Source organism: Halichoerus grypus, chromosome 13 (assembly GCF_964656455.1).
Source record: "Halichoerus grypus chromosome 13, mHalGry1.hap1.1, whole genome shotgun sequence".
Taxonomy (NCBI): Eukaryota; Metazoa; Chordata; class Mammalia; order Carnivora; family Phocidae; genus Halichoerus; species Halichoerus grypus.
The window spans coordinates 81,319,442-81,342,469 of record NC_135724.1 but is presented as its reverse complement, the minus strand read 5'-3'; the positions used below and the strand labels follow the sequence as shown (position 1 = coordinate 81,342,469).

At 38.4% G+C, this 23,028-nt stretch overlaps 1 protein-coding gene and 1 non-coding gene across 3 annotated transcripts in view; one reads left to right on the top strand and one right to left on the bottom strand.

Moving 5' to 3' along the window:
- TAOK3 (TAO kinase 3) overlaps window positions 1-23,028 on the bottom strand; it is a 190,598-nt gene that overhangs the window by 23,315 nt on the left and 144,255 nt on the right. For both annotated transcript variants that reach the window (XM_078060912.1, XM_078060913.1), the window contains 4 exons: window positions 16,685-16,819; window positions 8,477-8,713; window positions 6,675-6,803; window positions 2,511-2,714 (listed from right to left, as the gene is read on the bottom strand). In XM_078060912.1, coding sequence (XP_077917038.1) covers window positions 2,511-2,714; window positions 6,675-6,803; window positions 8,477-8,713; window positions 16,685-16,819 — 705 coding nt within the window. The remainder of the gene's footprint in view (window positions 1-2,510; window positions 2,715-6,674; window positions 6,804-8,476; window positions 8,714-16,684; window positions 16,820-23,028) is intronic.
- On the top strand, window positions 21,074-21,180 carry LOC118530134 (U6 spliceosomal RNA). Its single transcript, XR_004914482.1, has one exon. It is a non-coding gene; the product is annotated as a U6 spliceosomal RNA (small nuclear RNA).

Sequence of the window (23,028 nt, the reverse complement as noted above, 5' to 3'; positions counted from 1 at the left end):
CAAATAAACCCACTGATACAAATGTAATCTTATTTTTGTAAAGTTAAAGTTACATATAAACTGAATGTATGTATACATATATAGAAGGAAAAGGAAATCTGGAAATCTGGATGCCAAATTAATGGCAGTCAGGGTAGAGACTGGGTGGAATGGGATTATCAAGAACTTTCACTACTCAACTATATATTTTTCTGTGTTTGTCTTTAATGTTCTCATAAATAAAAACGAAAAACTTAGATTCTTCAGGAAAATACCCATATAAGTGTTGGTTAGAACCTGACACTAATGAAGTAAAAAATATAGTTTCTATCACTTTTGGGGAATAATTGTCTTCTACAGTTTTTATTGGCATAAGTGTTCCCTTAGCCTGAGACTTCTTCCAAATATGTGCTATCAGAATAACAATAATAATTGCCAGATGAAAACAATCCCAAATATCTTATATCCAAATGGCTTCTGGACTTCTTCATTTGGACTTTTTTGCCTTCTAACAAACGACAACAGTCTAGTACAGAATTAATCCGTTTCTTACCGACACCTCTGTCTAAGCTTCTCTGTTTCTGCACAAATCTACATGTAACCAAGTCTTGAACACCAGAAATAACTTTGATTCTACCCTCGTCTTTTCTCTCATATTCTATGGTATGCCAAGTCCTGTTTATTTTATATTCAAAACGTTTCCAATTTACCTCTGCCAGCTGTCACCACCATCTTTGTCTGTACCCTATTTCCTACCACCTGATTACTTTGCTTCTAGTTTCTTCCCCCAAACCAATGTTTCTCAACCTTTTTCTCTTTTTTCCCCATTTTTAAATTTTATTTATTTATTTATTTATTTATTTATTTATTTATTTTCCTCAGGAGCCTTTCTAGACTTCCCCCTCCCCTGATCAACCACATCCATGAAATGTGAATACCACAGATACACTGTATATCCGTTTATGTACTGTGGCCCTTGAGGGGGCCTGAGCCTTTGTAATATCTAAGACCCCTCCCCGGAAAGAACCCATTTTCACTCCCCTAGGGGCAGTATCGCCCCCACTGAGAATGCATGCTTGAATCAATCCATGCATCACCACCAACCAAACTGGGCTAATCTCTCTAAAGTAAAATTTTAGCCATATCACTTATTGCCTGGCTCAAAAATAAATGTTCAGCAGTTTCTCCCTCTTCCAATGAGATGAGACAACACAGATAAAGGGCCTGAGCCTGGCTCATTACATGTGTTTGATAAATTTTAGTTTTCTTCATTCCTTCTCCTTCCCAGTTGAATACTGCTCTCCAAAGAGCTTATACGGTACCAATGCACATTCCCATTAAATGTGTCTTTAGTGCCTGTTTCCCTCGTGCAGGCTAACCCTGGGCTTTTTGCAAACTTTGATATTTTTATCAATGTGCTAGTTCATTTATGAGGGTTTCTCTGATTACTCCAGGTCACAATGTTTTCCTACTGAATTTTGTATCTGCAACTGAGTCACATTCTGTGTTCCTCATCTCAGTGCATAATGTCTTATTCATCCAATTTCCCAAATTAGAAACTTTGAAGTCATTTTGAACTCCTCTCTCATCTGAAATTCTGATGTCATTTGGTTGGAATTACTGTCAGTTCTGCTTCAGATCTGATCTCTCCCCATTTCCTCTTCCAGGTTGAACTAGAGAAAGAATGTCCTAGCTGACCTTACTGTACTTAGGTGCTTGCTGCTGTAGCCTCCCTTCACACTGATCCACTACTTCTTTCAAAGAAAACTCTCTTCGACCCCCTGCTTAAAAACCTCCTATAGCAATTGCAATTGCCTTCAGGCTAAAATTGAAATAATATGCCTTAACAAAAAAGGTCCTCTGCATTCTGTTTCTAATTACCCTTTTCCTGATATTCCACTTTGTACACCCCAAACACTCAACTTCTCATTAGTCACTGAGTCCGCCAAGCCCTTTCATGACTATATGCCCAAGACACTTTATTTATATATCTATCTACCTGACATGTTACACTGTAACTAGTCTGTTACATGTCTGTTTCTCCTCTTAGACTTAGGGCTGTTTGAAGGCAGGAAGGATAGCCCCTCCCTAGCCCTCACATCTCCAGCACAGTGCCTGGCACTAAGGGGGCACTGGACGACTGAATGACTTAATTGTGGAGCACCACTTTATTACTTAGTGTTTCATATGGAGCCACAAAACCCCAAGTGTCCCCCAAGTAGGCTGACAGCAGAAATTCTCTATTCTACATCTTTTGATTCTCAACTGCATAATAAGGCTTATAATAGGTGCTCAATAAAAGTCTATTACATTTATTTGGAAAATGTTGATTCCTTATTCTGTAAATGGGTTTTCTCTTTCTTCTCAGTGGTAAATTCGTTTCTTGGCTACTTTTGTACACCTACTTTGTGTCAGGCGCTGCACTAAAGACCATAAAGGTTAAGGATATAAGAATGGACAGAACAGTCATGATCCTCACAAAGCTTCTTGTCCCATAAGTCAGTGATGATAGTTATGAACAAAATAAATACCTCCCGAATGTTCTGCTGCTCCACCTCGTGCCGCTTGATCATTATTTTCCGCTTGAAGAAACGACAGTTTTTGTCGTAGTACAGTCTCTGCTGGGTGAGAAGGTGGGCTTCCTCTTCAGCCTGTGTGTGCTGCAAGTTCTCTTTATGCTTGGATATCCGCTCTTGCTTTTCTTTCTTGGGTGTGCTATGGTCCTCATTCATCTCCTTCACAAAACCAAAACAAAACAAAAAACAACATGCTGGTGTCATCAAGTAAAAGGAACTAATAGTTTATTGCAATGGTAGATTAAATTATTTGGAGAGCAACTGAGAATGTAAAGACAAAGACTTGGTGCTGCATATCCCTGCCCCGCAACTTTTGTTTATTGATTGACTGAGTAATAAGTGATAGGGAGGCTTGTTAGTTTCCATGTCTCTGGCTTCTCCCCTTGGAAATAATTGGTTCACTCATTCAATCAACACACACTTACTGAGTTCTTATCATGTGACAGGTACTGTGCAAGGCACAAGGATACAATGGTCAGCAAAAGAACGTGATAACCACCATCATGGGGTTTCACAGTCTAGAAGCAATAATTAATCAAAGAACTGCAGAAACAAACTGAAAATTACTGTGATAGCTTCTGTGAAGGTGAAGTACTTAGTTCCACAAGGATGTTTAAAAGAACATATTTGATCTTGGTAACAACTAAGCTGAAATTGGAAAAACCTGTAGGAGCTAACCAGTGAGAAAGGGGAGGGGAGAATACTCTGGGTAGAGGAAACAGAGTGTGTTAAACTCTTCAGGTGGGTTAATTGAAACATGGTGCGATCGAGGAACAGTGAGCAGGCCGGGGTTTGTTTGGTGCAGTGTGACATGAGATGAGGAAGGACCATCAGAGGCCTTACAGGCCAAGTTAAGGACATTGATCTGTAGCACAGGAGACAAGGATTTTATACATGTGGGGGTGACACAATGAGATGCATCTCAAAAAGATGACTCTTGTTGCTTCGTGGAAAACAGAGTGAAGGAGACAAGACTGCGAGAAGTGGACAGATTTCACAGACAGGCGGTAACTCTGCAAATGGCACTAGTTCGAATATCAGGAAACAATTCTTTATTTGCTATTAAAGGGTAAATGAACCACCTATATTTCCAAAAGGACAAAATTCATAATTATTACAGACTATATGGGTAAAGAGAAGAAAGCAGAGACTCAGAACACTTAAGATGATGTTACTTTACGGAGAAAGTAAGACCTTTTTTAGAGAAAGTACAGTGTACTCTCTTTTGTTCATACTGACAAGCTTGACCTATAATATTTGGTTAACTACTCAGTGAAAATCTCCTTTAAATTCTAACACCTATTTTACTTAATGTTTTGTGATGTGGACATCACTCACTATTTAGATTATTTTTGCACTTAGCCAAGAAGTCCTTGTAAATCAACTTTCAACTTTCCTGTTCCAGTGAAGTCTTAAGTGAAATATCAGAATCAACAAGAGAGAAAGCTGTTTCGAGCATGGAGTAAGCTGGGATCACAACAGGAAGGCTGGGTGACTCATTTCTTGATGCCATGACTTCACTATTAGGCTTGGCATTAACCACTACATTGCACACCCAAGTTCAAATGTGACCATATAAACTCACCCCAAAATCAAGAATGAATTATTTCTGGACCATCCATCATCCTGTTTTGCCCACATCCCTGTTGTCTATCAAATAATGGGGATAATGGATATTGTTTTGTTACCCCAAGGGCAATACCTTTAAATATATCAATATCTAAATATACACGCCACCTTAAATAGTCAGAACTAAGCTTTACTTCATAAGGAGTAGTATTAGCTTTGCATAGAAAGGCTTACTGAGGCTATCTCAAACTGAGTTTAGGCTTGTTTTTCCTCATGAGCATGTTGAGAGACTTGTAAGTTTAGGCCTGTGGTTTCCTGCACTCATAAATCTAAGTACCAAAAATGCCTGAGGACTGAGTGGGTATTCTCGAATGCTGTTCTGTGAGAGAATCTTCTACAGGTTGAGTTCATGCAATCTCTAAATACCTTGGTGTTAGAAAAGGTCAAAATGGTGGCTGCAGTCACAAAGTGTGGCCTACAGAGCATGAGTAAACACAAGGAGTTAGAAATAAGAATGTGAGTGCAATTGGGAACATTTCAAAATTTCTCATTGAAAAATCAATGTTATCTCTGTGATCCAGCAATATCTTTCTATTATGACATAACAATGAGGTCCCAGCAATAACTCAGAGAAAATGGATAGAACACGAAACTTCTTATTTGGGCTATTTCGCCCTACAGCCTGGTTTTCTAGACCTTATAGTGTCAGAGATTTTTCCCATTTAGGCAGTGTGGATTAAATACAAATTTCTGTCAGTCCCAACAATCACCAGTGGCTCAGCTGGGCAGGACTAAAAATCCTGAGGCTCACCCCAACCCACTTGCTTTCACTTCCTAATTAAAAAAGAATTGGAGAGGAACCTTGATAAGTTCCATATTGTTAACTTAGAATATGAGCTCAAATAAATGATTTCACATACTGAAACATGCCCATATTGAATTTTATTAAACCTTAATACACCAGTAGTCTAGAAATAAGAAATCCTAAGTCTTATGAGGAGGAAAGTCTAGGGAACTGTAGGCAATTCACCTATAAGCACGGGTGGGAGAAGTGAAGAAATCTGAGCTTTCAGATCAAATTGCAGTTCATTAGGAGGACTCTCCATGTCTACTAGTGGCCTCCAACCAAACTTCTAAGAATCGATCATTCATTTATCAGAGATTCACATGTACCAGGCATAGGGATACAGTCATTGGCAGAAAAAAAAAAAGACATGGTCTCTGCCCTTATCACTTACTGGCTAGTAGGATAGGTAACTCAAAATAACTTAAAAAAAAAAAAAAAGGATAATTGAAAACTAGTGTTATGAAACCAGAGGCACCTGTCTTGGTTAAGGAAGTCAGGAAAGGCTTCCCTTGGGAAATGATGTTTAAGGTTTTTTTGTTGTTGTTGTTTTGTTTTTTTTAAGTAGGCTCCATTCCCAGTGTAGGGCTTGAACTCATGACTCAGATCAAGAGTCACATGCTCTACCGATGGAGCCAGCCAGGCAGCCCAAGTTAAGGTATTAATAAACAATCCTAAGTTTTACAAGGAGGGAGAGTAACAATTAACAGCAGAGGGAGAGACTGGGGGTCGGGGGCGGGGAGAGCATCCTGGTAGAAGAAACAGTAGGAAGAAACAGTCTTCTCCAAAGGCCTTGGAGAAAAGTGGAATTTGATATATTTGAAGAACCAAACAGTGACCACTGTGGCAGAAGCAGCAGAGTCAGGGGTGGGGTAAGCAGGTGGGGGAACAGTGGTGTGAGGTGAGACTAAAGGAGAGGCTGACAGTAGGTCACTTAGGGACTTCTAGTATTTTGATCTCTCCTAAGAGCAATGGGAAGCCAACGAATGTTAAAATCATGAGGTGATATGATGAGACTTACGTTTGTTTTTTTAAAGATTTCTTTATTTTTGAGAGAGAGCGCTCAGGGAGAGGGGCAGAGGAAGTCTGAGAGAATCCTCAAGCAGACTATCTGCTGAGCACAGAGCCTGACGTGGGGCTCGATCCCAGGACCCTGAGATCATGACCCAAGCTGAAACCAAGAGCTGGACGCCCAACTGACTGAGCCACCCAGATGCTCTGAGACTTATGGTTTGGAAAGATCACTCGGGCTGAAGTCGCTGAAGAATAAACTGGAAGTAGGCAAAAATGGTTTAGAGTTAAATCAATGGTTCCTAAAATCTGATGCCTGAATCAGCAGCATCGGCATCACTCGGGAACTTGTTAGAAATGCAAATTTCAAATTCCACCCAGACCCACTGAATCAGAAAATCAGAAAATCTGACTCTAGTGAGTTAGCAATCCATTTTAATAAGCACTTCAGGTGATATAAAGTTTGAGAATCAGTGGTTTAGACTATTGATTACAAAGTAAGATTAATCAATTTTAAGTTCCAACCTCTTTTTTTTAAGATTTTATTTTTAAGTAATCCCTACACCCAACATGGGGCTCGAACTTATAACCCAAGATCAAAAATTGCATGCTGCACCAACTGAGCCAGCCAGGCGCCCTGTAAGTTCTAACAATTCGAATGGCAACTTAGTGATGACAAATATTGGTACTCTTACCTCTTTTATTTTTTCCTTACAAATCTTATACTGCTTCTTCTGACTTTCTAAGAAAGTTGTCAAATCTTTCTTCTGCTGGGCCAAGATCTGTTGCTGGAACTTCTTTTCATCTGCTGCAGCTACCTTTGCCTGAAAAAATGACATACAATCTAGGATAAATTGTTCTTCACACAGAATTCAGCTATCTATATCCTCCAATGCATGAAAAGAGTCCATAAGTGCTGAATAATGTAGTGTTTTTTGAACAAATAATTAATAAAAAACAAAATAAGCAAACACCTGTTCTGATTCTCTTGTATCTTAAAAAAATTTAAAATTTTTACCATTGAAAAATACTTGCCCAATTATGGGAAAAATATGAAGGCAAGCCATCACGTGTTTTTATTGAACACACAAAAAATGCATGGGATGAAAAGTGAACTAAGGATTCTAATAAAGGACTTTTTTCATATTGTTGGTAGCCCACAGATTAAATTACAAAAATGGATAAATAACCACGAGTGGCCAGTTTTATTCCCAAAATCTCACTCTAATTGATTAATAACATTTTGTTTTCTTAGGCACCTGCTATAGTCACAACAGTCAGACACTGGGACATTTTGGGGTCTCCCAAATGGATAGAACACAGACCAAAAAAAAGATAACCCAATAAACACTGGCTCCTGCAAGTGACCAAATCTAAGTTTCTGGGGACCATTAGATGCAACACATATGTAAGATGAGGTGCTTCGGAGACAGAGGGAATCTATGCTTCACGGTTCTCTTTATGAATCTTTTCACCTTTAGCATCCATTATCAATACTTTTTCCATTTTGAACAATTCTCTCTACATATTTATCAAATCAAATCCTCAAGAAAGTATCTGACTGGTTTCTTTAATCAATATCATCCCTGTTTGGGCAGACGTTTTCATGCCAGGCTGCCTCACAGCTTGATGGCTGTTGGGGGAATGCTTCATCTGCAGTTCTGATGTTTCCTTCCACGTGGAGAGAGAGCTTAATTACCGAAACACTCCTGGCACTCTGTCCCCAGTCACCCCAGCCCCAGGGAGCACACGTTCACCCCTGCTTTCCCACACTATGTAAGTCTTACGTGGCGGGGGGGGAGGGGGGGGGGATGGCAGGAAAGGCGACTGGTTTAGCACTGCCAGAGCCTAGATAGGCAAGTCTGTTCAGTTTTGTACATATTATTAGTGCATTTCCCTTCAGACATGAATTGCTTCTCCCATCTAACACTTATCAGTAATAAAGGTAATATTTTGACTCACTGTCTGCCTCAGCCTCTCCTGTTTGGAACCTAGATGGGGAAGAGAGATGTCTCCTAGAAGATCCAAGCAACAGCCAGATTAATTACTCGCTGCCGCTGGTCAGGTGCCCATTCCTAGTCCAATCATTGTAGACAGGGACTATCACCACTGAAAGAGACTATTTGTAGAGCAGTTTTCTTTTGAAGAGGACTGTGGGTGTGGCAGGCACGGTAACAGGTCTGAACTGTGCAAGTTTCCACAGGATAGAAGCATCTTGTTTCTTTTTATTTGCACCCTGACCCCCTCAAGGGACTGGCTCTTAGAACATATTTGAATAGACAAGAATGTAATATACACCTGCAGTAACTATTTTAACTTTTAATGGCAATTTTAAGTAGCCCCGTAAAACCTAGCCCCTCTCAACTACCACCACCAAAGCAACATTGTTCCTCTGTCACCAAAAAGCACAGCACTCCTGTCTTTTGCTCACGTGATGCCACTGACTGAAACAGGCCTGGCTTGGTTACAGCACAAAGGCATGTGTATGCACACTGACCTCCTTCTCTATGATAGCCACTTGCTTCTTGGCCAGCTTCTCCAGCTCGATGGACGAGTTGTTGGCATGCGTCTCCACCTCCTTCTGTAGCTTGAGGCGGTGCTCGTCCATCTCAGCCTTCAGCTTGTTCTCCAGGGCGATCAGCTGCTTCTGGTGCTGGCGCCGCATCCGCTTATAACCTGACATCTGTTCCCGCAACTCGTTCTCCTGCTCATGCTCATGGATCTGTCGTGTAACCTGATTGGGGTTGGGGAACAGAACTCAGGTAACCAGATTCAGGGAAGACAAACTTTCAGGGAAAGTAGAGGAGCCCTCTGGCATAATTCTATCACTGCCACCATCAATTTACCTACTATTTGCTGAATGCTCACCTGTACCAGGCACTGTGCTGGGTTCTCTTTATATTCTCTAGCTCTAGTCCTAAAAACCATCTCATTCACTCATTCATTTTACTCATTAATGAGGTAGGTGTTACCACCCCCATTTTATAGATGAAGAAATTGAGACTTGAGGGAATTAATTTATTCATTCAGCCAAATTATATTTACTTATTTTTGACATATCATTGTATCTATATTCAAGGTCACATAGCTAATAAGAGGTAGAGCTGGGATTCAGACCCATTTCTATCTGGTTCCAGAGCCATGCTATCTATCTCCACTACACCAGGATTTCTCAACGTCAACACTATTGACAATGAGCCAGAAAATTCTTTGTTTTGGAGGGCTGTCCTTGCATTGCAGGATATTTAGCAGCATCCCTGGCCTACCCACTAGATGCCAGTACACCTCCTAAGTCAAGACAATCAAAAACGTCTGTAGACATTTGCAAATGTCCCTTAGGGGGCTAAATCCCTCTGGTTGAGAACCACTGCATGATATCATACTGCTTGTTTTTAAAGATCATGTCTCTAACAGTCATAGGATTTTTGAGTATCTTCCTAAAGTTGTTTGAACCAGATTTATTTCTGATTCTTAATATGAAGAGGGGGCAGTGGGGGGTGAAAGGAGGGAGTGAGAGGGAGACAGATGGAGCACTCTCTTAACTCTTCTGTCTCCCACCTCCCCTTCTCCACAGAAGAGATGTTAACAAATTATAATACATTTACTTGCTCTCCTCAAGAAGAGAAAGCATTTCTATGATTTTTAGATGGCTACTTCTCTTAGTAATTTTTCCTTAACCCATTCTCAGGTGAATATCCAACAAACTCAAGATTGTAAATATAAATTTTGGCATCTTTTGTTTCTTTCTATTAAACCTTTTCTGATTTTCCACTCCTTCCTTCAGTTTATCACCCCTCTTTATTTTCCTGTGAGATTCTCTGCTCACTTCATTCTCATCATTCCTATTTTAGAAAAAAAATTTAATTACAAAATCATAACTTTAGTTTTATTTTTCATTAAGTAATTTAGTCACTCCTATCTACTATAAGCCAATTCTCCCCAACCTCACCCTCAAACAAGTTTTACTAGAAATTTTCATGCTGCTATTAATTCTCTTTACTATTTTCAGTTTATGGGTCAAAGTGCATTTTGTACAAAGAACAGTTTGTTTCTTTGCTCCTTTTAGAAGGTGTCCCTGCATACCAGACTGAGTCCTTACTATCAAGAGAGTGCTATTCTGTAACTGGATAGTATTATCAAAGTACACCATTAAACATTAGCCGAACTTTGAAACCTTTCCAGCTGAAACTAACACTAGGTTTCATATTCATTTCTCTTTTCTAAAGGACAATCCTCTTTAAAGTATGAAGAATAAGAGCAGAAGATATTTCAAGACCAAAAAAAGGACAGTATCACCAAAGGGGCACCTAACACTCTAAAGGAAATCTATTTTGTCATCACAGTATCATGTTTCTTTTTAATGGACTTATTTCATGATAAAAGGAAAGAAAGAAGTCATTTGAAATATGTGTGTATATTTCACTTCCTCATGCTTGTGCCTTCCTTAAGTTCAACTATAGGGGAAAACACTTCCAATTAACAGAAAGGATACCACTTAGTCCTTTCTGAATTCACTTGTTTTTCATACAAATATGGCAATAAAGTGTCCATTCTAGGGCAATGCATTTGAGATATATTTTACCCCTAAACTTATTTTTTCTTATGTTAGTATTCCTTCTTTAATCAGATTTCCAAAGCTGAGACATGGCACACTCTAAAGCTATCATGACACATTTAAAGCTTGCCACTGAAGGTCTGACTAGCGTGTGGTCAAACAGTTTCAGGATAGCCATTTCCCAAACCAGGCACCTAAATGTAAAGCGGAAATGAGTTGTGTCAAGAACATTTTCTATCCTAACCGGAGGGTGACTCCCTGTGAAAAGGGTGGTCCTACTGCGTACCAGACAACACAAGTATGTGGCAAAGACAAATTACAAAGCTCAACGTGCTATCATTGTATATCACTGAATTCCAGGAGAAACACTCTGCTCCTAATGCTTCCCATAATTTGGATAATCACCTTTGTAAACTCCTAATATCACCTTCAGTTTGTTGCAACGAAACTTTCTACGTTTCAATGTTAATTGCCTTCTTAGGCACATATAGAGATACTGAGTTTTATAATTCCATACTCAAGCAAAGTAAACAAATTTAAATAAAAATCTGGCCAGATGACTCATGTATGAAGTCTAACTAGAAAGACATAAAAGTATTATTATCTACAGTTATATACACCTGCATGTTTTAAGTTTATACTGTGTGTCTTACAAATACACTATTTGGTCAAGAGAATAAAAAAAGAGCTCGTAATTTTAAATTTTACCATGCTTTATGATTTACAATGTAATTTCACATGAAATTTACCCCTTTAATTTTTACAAACCCCAGGATTTGAACTGAAGTTCTATGGTTCTTGAATTGCCTGAGGAAATTCACCCCACTAAGGCAGAATGAAACTTTGTTATTAAGCAATGGAGGGAATCAACACCCCAAAAAAGTCAAAGCTGGAGAGAGTAATGAGTCTAAGCTACAAACTGAGTAAGTCTAAAAATGAAAGAAAGTTATAGAAATGTAGTGACTGCAGTTTTCACAATGGTAGTCTCAAAAATGTGATCAACTGAAAGTGGGCAGTAGCATCTTGCCACACCCATTAGGTTGCTTGGACACAAATCCCATTCTGTCCCTTACTGTATTACTGACCTTGGACAAATTACTTTACCTCCTGACGGCTCTCAGGAGGAGCCACTGCTACAGTGAGATCACTGATGGGATAACTCTTGTGCTCAGCAAGGTGTCTGACACACAGGGGATGTGTGATATATGTTGATTTCCTTCCTTGTCCTGCCAGCATCTGAGCAGTATGTCTCTCCCTCCACCAAGCATTGCCAGTGATATGGACATAGATCAGAAGGGGTGGATCCAAGAGAAAGGGCAAGTTTAACATTAAAACTGTACTTACATCCAGGTTGTGGCTTATAAAATAGGTACGCATAATTTCTGAATTTGAATTATTAACCATTTCACATACTTGGAGTAATATATAAAAGTTAAGAGCCATAAAGGAAGACTGAACTTTTCCCAGAAAGTTTCTACAGCCATTCCATTCCACCTTATTTAAATCTGGCAAAAATTTGCACCTACAACACATGACTACATCCAAAGTGTACTATCTGTCTACCAAGTGCAGAACACTGCACTAAGGGGCTAATAAGCAACTTACTGAACATAAAAGAGGAGCATAGTGGCTGATAATGTTACCCTCTTAAGAGATCAAAGCCAACTTACAAGATTAATTATGTGTAAGAATCAAAATAATGCATGTGATAAAACCGGCCACCTCAACTCTTAGAATAAACGAAATTTATAGCAAGTTCTTAAAAAGAATACAATGGGTCACGTTTTGACATTAGAAATTTCACATTCCACTCTTTAGAACACCTAGGGAAAAACATTTTAAGTTCATACCAAAAGTAATGATGGATAACAGGCAATTCTGCCTTATACAGAAACACTGGCAGGAAGCACTTAGAAATGTACACTTGCAAATCCAGATTCTCATGTGATAGCAGGACTGGAAGAGACTTTGTTCATTCATTTGTTCATTCATTAATTCAACATGTTTATTGAGAGAGTCTGGTCATGTGGGTTGGGCATATAGACTGGGCAGCATATGTGAAAAACAGTCTCAGTAATGAGCCTAGTGAGATTAAGAAGCTAAGAAAAAGGAAAAAGGAGCTACAAAATATTCTGATAAGCATCCTCTGGTATACTATCCAGGAAGAGAAGACATCTTCAAGTCTTTAGAAATAGAACAGTGGGGCTCATGAGGGGTCAAACAGCATTAACTGCAGAGGCTCTAATATTTTTATGCTTGTCTATCAAACTCATTCAGGTATCCAATTTCACAATTAGCTGAAAATTAGGTTGCATTTTTAAAATCGAAATGAAGACTCCATTTTTATATGAGCTTTCCTACTGAATGTGGTAAAAGCGAAGTAAAAAAAAAAAGTCCACATTTGCATGGATAGGACAATAATCATTTTTGTCTACATGCTTTCCTAAAGATTAGAAACTTAGAGTTTTTATGCCCCTGTCCCTAATGTGTATTTTTTTTTTAAGTAGGCTCTACACCCAACATGGCACTTGAACTCACAACCCCACGATCAAGAGTCGTATGCTCTATCGAATGAGCCATCCAGGAGCTCCCCCGTCCTCCCGGGGCCAATATGTACTCTAACATAAATTCACCTGTGTAGTAAGACCACTCATTCCTGTGAGAACTCCTTCATAAGGCCAAAAGCTGAATTGTCTGACAGATATGGGCTTGTGCTCTTTATATTAACATCTGCTATGGGAACTACCATATGATCCAGGACATTATGAAATTTTAAGAAATGACATCAGATATAACAACAGCTGAAAACACTCTCATGGGTTAGTAATCCAATTAAAATATTAAGATCTCCATTTACCAACAATAAAAACTTAAGGGAGCCACATCTCAAAGGCCCAATAAGGCAGATGAGTAATTCTGAAGAACTATATAAACAACTCCTTTCTCCAGATCATGAATCAGTCCAATATGAACTTTCTTACAGAAGAAAAAGAAAGGATAAAATAAAAAAGGTTCTATGAAATGCCCTTCCTTTTCCTAGTTTTTCAAAATAAGGTCAATAATCGCTGCCTTTCTATGATTATAATTAAAAAATACATAATTCTACATTAATTCTAAAGTTTCCTCAGAGTTACCTTTGATATCAAGGTTCACGGTCCTTGCTATTCCTTTGTTACAAATGTAATTGTGCAGCAGTGCGTATTAACATAAAAATCTGTTTTAAGGTGCCAAAATGGTAAAAACATCAAGCAGTAAAAGCCTGTAACCCATGGGCTGCAGACACTTGTCAATGACCCCATTCAAAAGCACAATGGAGAAAAAATGCCAAGGGCAAATCCCACAGATTTAGGTCTCTTAGGTTTATGCATAAGAGGTAGGCTGATAAAACAAATTTAAGGAACTATAAAATTTTTTTGTCAGTTTGCAAGTCTATTTAAAATATACGCTCATTTAAAAAAATATACACTCATTTATCTAATAATTGGAAAAAATAATTTCTAAATTCTTTTTTCTTTTTGCTGTTCACTTTTGAATCACTCTGTGTCATGTTAGCACTTCTATTTAGAAGATTGTAAAGAGTAAAACCAAAATAAATAAGTCAATACAGTATTGCTACCAACTATGGGAAGCGAAGAGAGGTTTTAACAATGACTTGATATTCATTATACTGGACTTTCATTTTCCCATGATATTGCTCCTACTTTTATGTCATTTAAGCAACTTTAGTCCTTTTCTTTTGAGCTGAGGTCCATGAAAAGCACTAAGATTCATGATATACTTTTAAAATTTAGATATTTCTTTTTGATGTTCCAGTGTCCTGATTTATATATTCCTATTGGACTATTGGAATTAGCCTTTAACACGACATTGGTAGTAGAACTGTAGTACTTGATAAGATACATTAAAATATCCACACCAATAATTAGATTGTCCAAAATGAGACATGGAACATATAACATCATACCACTTTTCCCTTCTATTAGTGCTTTTTCTTAACAAGCACTAGATGCAAATACCACTGACCTCTGATAAACTTCCATCAATCCCACCATGACCCCCAAAGCATTACATTTGGAGAAGGTTTTCCACATAAAACAACTTATTTTATAGTGATTACCACAACAGCCCATTAGCTACTCAGTTTTTAACTTAATATAGGGGCAGGGAGCCTTTTAGCAAATCCAACGTCCATCAGAGACTGATCTTAGCTATTCTCTGGCTGGGTACTAGGAAGCCTATAGGATTCAGAGGGGCTCCTAAGGACTTTGCCTATAGTCCTGAGGTGGCCTATCACAGAGAAGACTGGGATGGCTGATAGGCACACAGAGTAGCCCTGGGTGAGTATACAAATGCAAGCATGAGATCATTGTGGTACGGCAGTAGTAACATCTTACTAGGAGGTAGGAGAGGTCATGAATATATGATGTGGGAATGAGGGTGTGGCAAGTGACAAAAGACGAGAACCTGTCTCAGAGGGGGAAAATCCACTTGGTATAATGTTTGTTTCACATTCAAAAACCTGCTTCTGGTGCTCTGAGTCTCAGTGGCTGCTCACCATTTCTCCTCTCATTTCAACATGAACATGTCTGGATAAAGATACAAGTCTCACAAGAGTCGGTGGTAAGTAAGAATATTACATAAAATAAAATAAATTTTTTTTTTTTTGGTCAGGTATCATGACATAAAGATCTTTATTAATTTCATGGTGCTTTATTTAGACTCAAAAGCATGTTTTTTCTTTAGGTGCTTAGCAATCGTTAGCAAATACACAGTGGACATTTTTGTATCTCCATTACACAGTATAACGTTCATTTAAAATGAAAAATTGCCCATTAAGAGATGACAAGAAACTTCTATACAAAGGAACTTAAAGGTAGGCTTATTGATAGGCAGTCTCAATTAAAATGCTTGCTTTTAGATAGCAGCAGGCATAGCAATATGTACGTGCTTTAACTTCCATTTTCCTCATATTTGGGTTTTTAAAGATTATAATCCATTATCGATTCCAAAGATAATTGAAGCCTTTGAAAGACTTGAGAGATAAAAGTGGAAATCAGGTTTAAAAAATAGGACAAGAAAAATAATTTCTGGGTCGGCCTCGGATGATGTCATCACAGGTTCTAAATGTAATAGCCAGGCAGCGTACACTAACTCTTCCTGCCCATGTGACCTCTAACATCAATCGGGGCAAAACAACGAAAATTTCAATAATTTTTTTGGCTGAGAAGCGAGATTCAGAAGCAAAAGATTAAAGAGAGTTTAGAGTGCCAAGGATGAAACGATGTGAGTGTGTGTGTGTGAGTATGGGAGCGCGCAGGCGCACGCGTGGGGGGCCAAGGGGAGGAGGCATGGAAACTAACTCTTCCAGCACACACCCCTTTTGCTACTACAAGGGCATCCAGCAATCACATTTGCAATAGTAAAAATGCTGAAGGATCCTACAGTATCTTTTCTTCCACAACCATCCATATCCTCTCCTACAAAGCCCTTCTTGCTTTATTTGTGCCAGGAAATTCTTCAGGGGTTAAATGGGGAAGTGCAGCCACTACCATTGTTGCAATAAATAAATGAATGAACCAGAACGAACCAGCAATTCATCCCTAGGAAGCTAGTACCTTATTTTCTACAATTACATACATTAGCTAGCAGTGATATATTTTAAAAAATTGTGTCTTATCTTTTGATATGTGTGTATACATTACAAACACACATGCATCTATACAAAAAGAAGCATAGTGCCCTGCACATACATCAAATACCTTTAAAATTTTTTTAGCATTCTTATTTCAATGAAAAGACAAATAGCTTTTAAAAAATTGGATAGGTTAGCAACTTCATCTTAAAGGCCTTTTATTTTGCACATACAGCATATATAAATACACACACACATACACACACACACACACACACACACACACACACAAAGGTTGTTTTTTTTTTTCCATGCCATAGACAATGCTAAAATATCTGAGATCAGGTTGCCATGCCAACAGATTTTTTCTAAAATGAATAAAATTATTAGGAGGGAGAAAACATTCTTGACTCCTTTCCTCCCATCCATGAAGCCGAGAGAGGCTCAGGGAGGGCGAGAGGCTGCCAGATGGGGAGGAGGGGAAGGAAGGGAAGGTGGGTAGAGGGGTGTTTGCTTACCAAAGATGCTGATTTGATCGTGGCAAAGCGCTCTCTGTTCCGGTAGTGGAGGGCCTGGCTCTGAACTGACTGGGTAGGCCGCGGCTCAGGCCTGGGATCGCCGTGGCCCGCCTCATCCCTTATGAATACATGATCCTGCAGAAATGGATAAAAACAAGGAGAAAGTCCAGCTGTGCTCTTTCCTCGCCGGCTGCCTCTCTCTCACCCCTCTTTCTGCACAAGCACTGCTGTTTGAAATGCATAGTTTAGCTCTCTGCTAGTCCCCGCAGCTCCCACGGTACAAAATGAATAAGCAACACATTGCAGCCTTCAGTTAGGAATGTCAGCTGATCGCTAGTGGGATGCCTTCTGAATCCCTGGCAGGCTTTTTCTTTACCTCCAGAATTACATATATGCAAAAGAAAAAAAGAATAGAAAAAACAATGCAATGTACAGACTCCTTAGAACAGTTTGCTTAAAACGCTGTAACCAAATAATTCCTTTAAAAATGTCATGTCCGTGTCTAGCAAGGAGGATGCTGGTTGCTTTTAACATAAAAGCGAGCCTCCGCCTCATTCCCTTGAAAGATCTGCTTTCTCAATTTAATTTTATTTGAGATCTGTTCGGTAGGATCATCGTTCTGCCTAGAACCAGTGTAGGCTTGTGCTGAACTGCCTCTCTATCTTGTGCTGGGAAGATTCGGCAGTCACTGAGGGATCCTGCTTTCCAGTCATGATCGTACACAGTTCTAGCACCTTCTCTCTACAGCTTCTGAAAGGATTTTTTTTTAGATTTAAAGAGACAGGCATGCAATTTTAACCAAATGATACTTTCACAAATTCTTCCTCAACTCAGTCTCGATATGGTCACTAGAGTGAGTAAGGCTAGGATTTAATGTCCTTGGCTGATTTAATCAAATCTGTGCTTCTTGATAGGCAGAGATGATTAATCTTGTTGTAACGCCCAGTGAAAAATAACATTCCCTGGAAGGGTAATAATGGATGTTTCTTAAATGCAATTTAAATGAGTTTTAAAGGGGAAAATGCTTTCAAAGGGTGATGCTTTTCTCTATAAAAGATGGAGTGGTCAGTCAGTAAGTAGCTCTTAACCCTTCAGGAAAAAAGATGCTATAATAATAGCTCAGAAACATGTACAACCATGGGGGATTTTTAAATAGTACATGTTCAGGATGGGGAAGGAGAAATTAATTCCCTTATTGCCCTAGGGTTTTAGGAGAAACCATCTGTGAGAAGTCAGTTTTGCATTTTGTCTATGACTACCTGATAAATGTTTTTAAAATAATTGTTCGCTCTTTCAACAGAAAACAAAAATTGAAGAGGTTTAGAAACACAAAATTTTATTATATCATCTAAAATTTTTAAAAGTCAAGACACATATTCTTGAGGGAAATTAAATTTTTATATCCAGGTTTTTAGGTAAAAGTCAAGAGCCAAGATTAAATTTACCATTGGGCTGATTTTCTTTTTCCATTTATAAATTTAGAATGCTCCAGAATGTTAGGAAGGCATCTACCATTACATCTATATTTAGAGATTTTTTTTTTTCAATTTACTGTATTGAGGTCTATTTTGTTTTTAAATAATGAAGGGACCTTTAATGCCATTGAGGACATATATGTCAAATTCAAGGATATTCTATTGTTATGCTGTCTTATATGATACCCAGTAGCCACATGGATGTTTAAATTAAATAAAATGTAAAATTCTGTTCCCAAGTCACACCAGCTATGTTTTAAGGTAGCCACTAACTATGGCTACCATACTGAAAAGTGCAGATATAAATCCTTTCCATCACTGCAGTTTTGTTTTTTTTTTTAATTTTATTTATTTATTTGACAGAGAGAGAGACAGCGAGAGAGGGAACACAAGCAGGGGGAATGGGAGAGGGAGAAGCAGGCCTCCCACTGAGCAGGCAGCCCAATGCAACGCGGGGCTTGATCCCAGGACCCTGGGACCATGACCTGAGCCGAAGGCAGACGCTCAACCGACTGAGCCACCCAGACGCCCTGCAATTAGTTCTATTAGATAGTACTATAGGTTAAAAATGTACCTCAACCCATATTTTTGAGATTAAAAAAAGAACAACCAACCAACCTTGATAGGCCAATTAAAACTTCTATATTAGTTCCCAGGAAATCTAACCCCTTATTTTATAGGGCAAAGAGAGATCAGGTATGGGACTAGGATTTATGCACTAGGTTTAAGGTTCTAGAGAGGAAGGCACTGGGATCTACTGCCATTCACATTGCTGGATATTTATTAATAAATTACATTTATCTCCAAAATTGATTTTTTTTTAAGATTTTTTATTTTTATTTATTTGAGAGAGAGAGAGCAGAGTGAGTGAGAACATGAGTTGGCGGGGAGCGGCAGAGGGAGAGGGAGAAGCAGACTCCCCGCTTGAGCAGGGAGCCTGATGTGGGACTCAATCCCAGGACCCTGGGATCATGACCTGAGCCGAAGGCAGACGCTTAACCAATTGAGCCACCCAGGCGCCCCTCTCCAAAATTGATCTTACCTAATATTACAGTCCCAGAAAAACAAGAAGCTTCTAAATGGCAGCAATCAGATGAGACAAACTAGGTAGGGTCCTGTGGTTTTATAGGAGGCCTTAAGAAGTCAAAGTTTGGTGATTATTAATTAGCTAACATTAAGTTCACTGACTGAGAGGTAGCAGCTCAGTTTCAAATTGTAATAACTTGATTTACAAAGATAAGTAGTGACACTAGAATCTACACAGTTCACTTAACAGAATAATGTGAAACATACTCATGTATAAATATGTATAATTTTAATATTATTAGTGTGTTTTCTCTCAGATAAAAATTAATACTTGTGGGCTAGGATCTTGCTTAGCAAATTAAAAGTCACATTATATTTGCTAAATTTTTAAACCAAGAATATTGGAATACACTGGAAAAGTTAAAATTCAAAATCATAGTGATTTTAGTTAACACATAGCTAATTCAATAACCCACTAAGGTATATTTCTTTCTTTTTTTTTTTTAAAGATTTTTTATTTATTTATCTGAGAGCGAGAATGGGAGACAGAGAGCATGAGAGGGGGAGGATCAGAGGGAGAAGCAGACTCCCCACTGAGCAGGGAGTCCGATGCGGGACTCGATCCCGGGACTCCAGGATCATGACCTGAGCCGAAGGCAGTTGCTTAACCAACTGAGGCACCCAGGCACCCCACTAAGGTATATTTCTAAAATAATGCTATTTTATTATTTTTTCCCCATCCTCTCGGAAAAAAATAATGCTACTTTAAAGATTTTATTTATTTATTTGACAGAGAGAGACACAGCGAGAGAGGGAACACAAGCAGGGGGAGTGGGAGAGGGAGAAGCAGGCTTCCCACTGAGCAGGGAGCCCGATGCGGGGCTCAATCCCAGGACCCTGGGATCATGACCTGAGCCGAAGGCAGACGCTTAACGACTGAGCCACCCAGGCGCCCCAATAATGCTACTTTAAAAGCTAATCTGAATAAGTCCAAAATTTTAATCTACTTCAAAAATAGTACATAACGATAACAGTATAATTCTTTATTCCAGCTTAAATTTTTTTCATTTCATAATAGAACTCTTAGTTTTCCACAGTAACTTCATAACCTATCCGCACACTAAAACTCTTCAAATATTATGTGAGAGACCACAAAATGAGGTAAAATTTTAGTCTAACAGTAGACATCCATTTCAAATGCACAGGAAAATGAATTTTAAAATATTCAATTCCATTGCATAAAACAAGTTTATAATCCTGAAGACAACTTAAACAATGAAGCAATTTAAAATGAGGGAAATGTGACTTGAGAAGCACAAATTAAATTATCAACTTTACTGGGTATATTGTCCGTTAGTTATACTTCCCCTTCAAATAGCAGTCCCTTTGAAAACGAGCACCATACTTGGCTCTCAGACTTTCTGAACTGAACACATTTTAAGACTAATAATGGAAAGGGACAATTTGCTATTTTTTGCAATTAGGCCCTGATGCAGATTATTTACAAATAGTGTGAGGGCCAACATCTTTGATGCTGAAAATGATTTTAGAAGATTAAGAACAAATATTGGGGTGCCTGGCTGACTCAGTTGGCAGAGCATGCGATTCTTGATCTTGGGGTTGTAAGTTTGAGCCCCACGTTGGGGGTAGAGATTACTTAAAAATAAAATCTTTTTCTTTTTTAAAAGAACAAATATCATGCTCTACTTTACCAAGACAAAATACAGGTCTTGTTTATAATTTATCTTTAAAACATTACCATCTGGGAATAAACAAAATAGATCTTTCAAATGCCAATATGGTTGAGGACCAGTTTTAAGTAAATCTATGTTAACCAGGTAAATTTATAATGTTCTTTCACTGTAAAAAAAAAAAAAATAAAACTTCTGTGCTCGCTTTAGCAGCACCTATACTACAACTGGAACGATACAGAGAAGATTAGCATGGCCCCTGCGCAAGGATGACAGGCAAATTCGTGAAGCGTTCCATTAAAAAAATAAAAGTAAAATAAATATAACTTCTTCAGATTAAAAGGAAAAGAAGATGTCATAATTTTGGTCAAATCTTTAGCAAAAAGAATTGAACTTTTATACAATATACTGACGTACACGAAGCATGAAGCACAAATTTTACTATTATACACTGAACAGGGGGCTTTACTTTTATTTAAATGTTTTTCTCTAATTATCTATTTATTAAGATTCTGAAATTAAGATTCATGGTGTAGTTGCTTGTTTAGGGTTTCCAGATTAACTCGAAATTAACCCTGGAAACCACTCGTGTGGACACTGTTATACTTTGGGTATACCTTTATCATACTATCACATACTTTCTTGTGTGTCTGTGCATGAGACTGTGAGCTTTCTGAAAACAGTAAATGTGGCTTGAAAAATCTGTCTCCCTAGTGCCCACCTAGGGCTTGATACTTAGTAGGCATTCAGTAAATGTTTGCTGAATAAATAAGTTCACGAATATAGGTCTGAGAAGATTGTGGGAAAATGACATTTTCTCTTATATTATTTAACAGAATTCAAATTTGTATTTCATAAAAACCTGCCACTCTGTACTCTAAGAAAGTCATAAAATTGTGACACACAAGCACAGGGGGCAGGAAGAGGATCTAAAAATGGCTTTTATCGGATGATGAGAAGCCTTTTTATAGACTCCCACACTTTTTATGCTGTGGAGAAGGGATCAACAAACCCACCATCTCTCTTTTGTTTCCGTTCATTTCAAAATTATTAAATTATTGCATACGCAGTTGTCGCTATCGAAAGCTGGGGCTATAAATAAATAAAATCTTTAAAAAAAAAAAAAGAAAGCTGGGGCTAGAGGAAGGGAAAAAGATGGACAAAGTTATCTTTACTGGGGAGGATAGCTACTAGGGAGAAAAAACTGACTAGAACACAGAGGATAAAGATGCTACTGTAGAGAGGTGTTTTGTATGACTGCTCTGTTTGAGAAACATTACCTTCATGTTAATTTACTTTTACTTTGCCAAATATGACTTGAAGAGTCAAAGAACCCACCTCTCTCTTCAGCAAAAATAATAGGAAAGGCCACCGAAGCAAGTGAAAATTAAGCTAGAACATTCTATCCCCTCAGGACAGCTCTTTTTTTTTTTTCTCCCACAAAAATGGTGAAAGCTGTTCTTTTTTTAAAGAAGGGGCGGGTGGGGTGGGGGGAGAACACTGACGAATAGGAAAAAGGCCAAATAAAGCTTTAGGAGTTAGGATAGAATGATTTTTTAAAATAATCTCTAAAAGAGGGCCATGATGACTAGAGTTCATTAGGCATACCTAAAAGAACAAACTGATTAGCGAACACTTTAATATATTAAAGTCTTATGATCTGTATTAATAGAAGGCAGGAGCAGGCAAAGATAACTGATTTTAGACTTAAAATAAAAGCATACCTTTTCACTGGCAGATTAAAAGAACAGACTTTGTTGGTTAGAACACTATTAAGATCTGTTTGCTGCTGCTACAACCACAATGATTTTAAGGAGTAGGGCGGAGGCTCAGAAGTAGGCTAGGTAACAGCAGAAAACCTAATTTGGATTAGGAGTTTGTTCTGGAGTCCTTTGGGAAAAATCGAGAATTGAGGCATATGCAGAGTTGTGTCCTATATAAGTTCACCTTCATTTCAGTTCACAAAACATTTATTGAGTACTTACTATGTGACAGACACTGTGCTGGGTGGTAGGAGAAGAGAGATGTCCTTGAGGAGCTAACAGTCTAGAGATATGGTGATATTCTCGTTATTGGAAAAAGCAGCGTGGCAACATTAGCAAGGGGAAAAGTGCTTAAGGTTTATTTTGTCTGAATACACTTTTAGACTTAC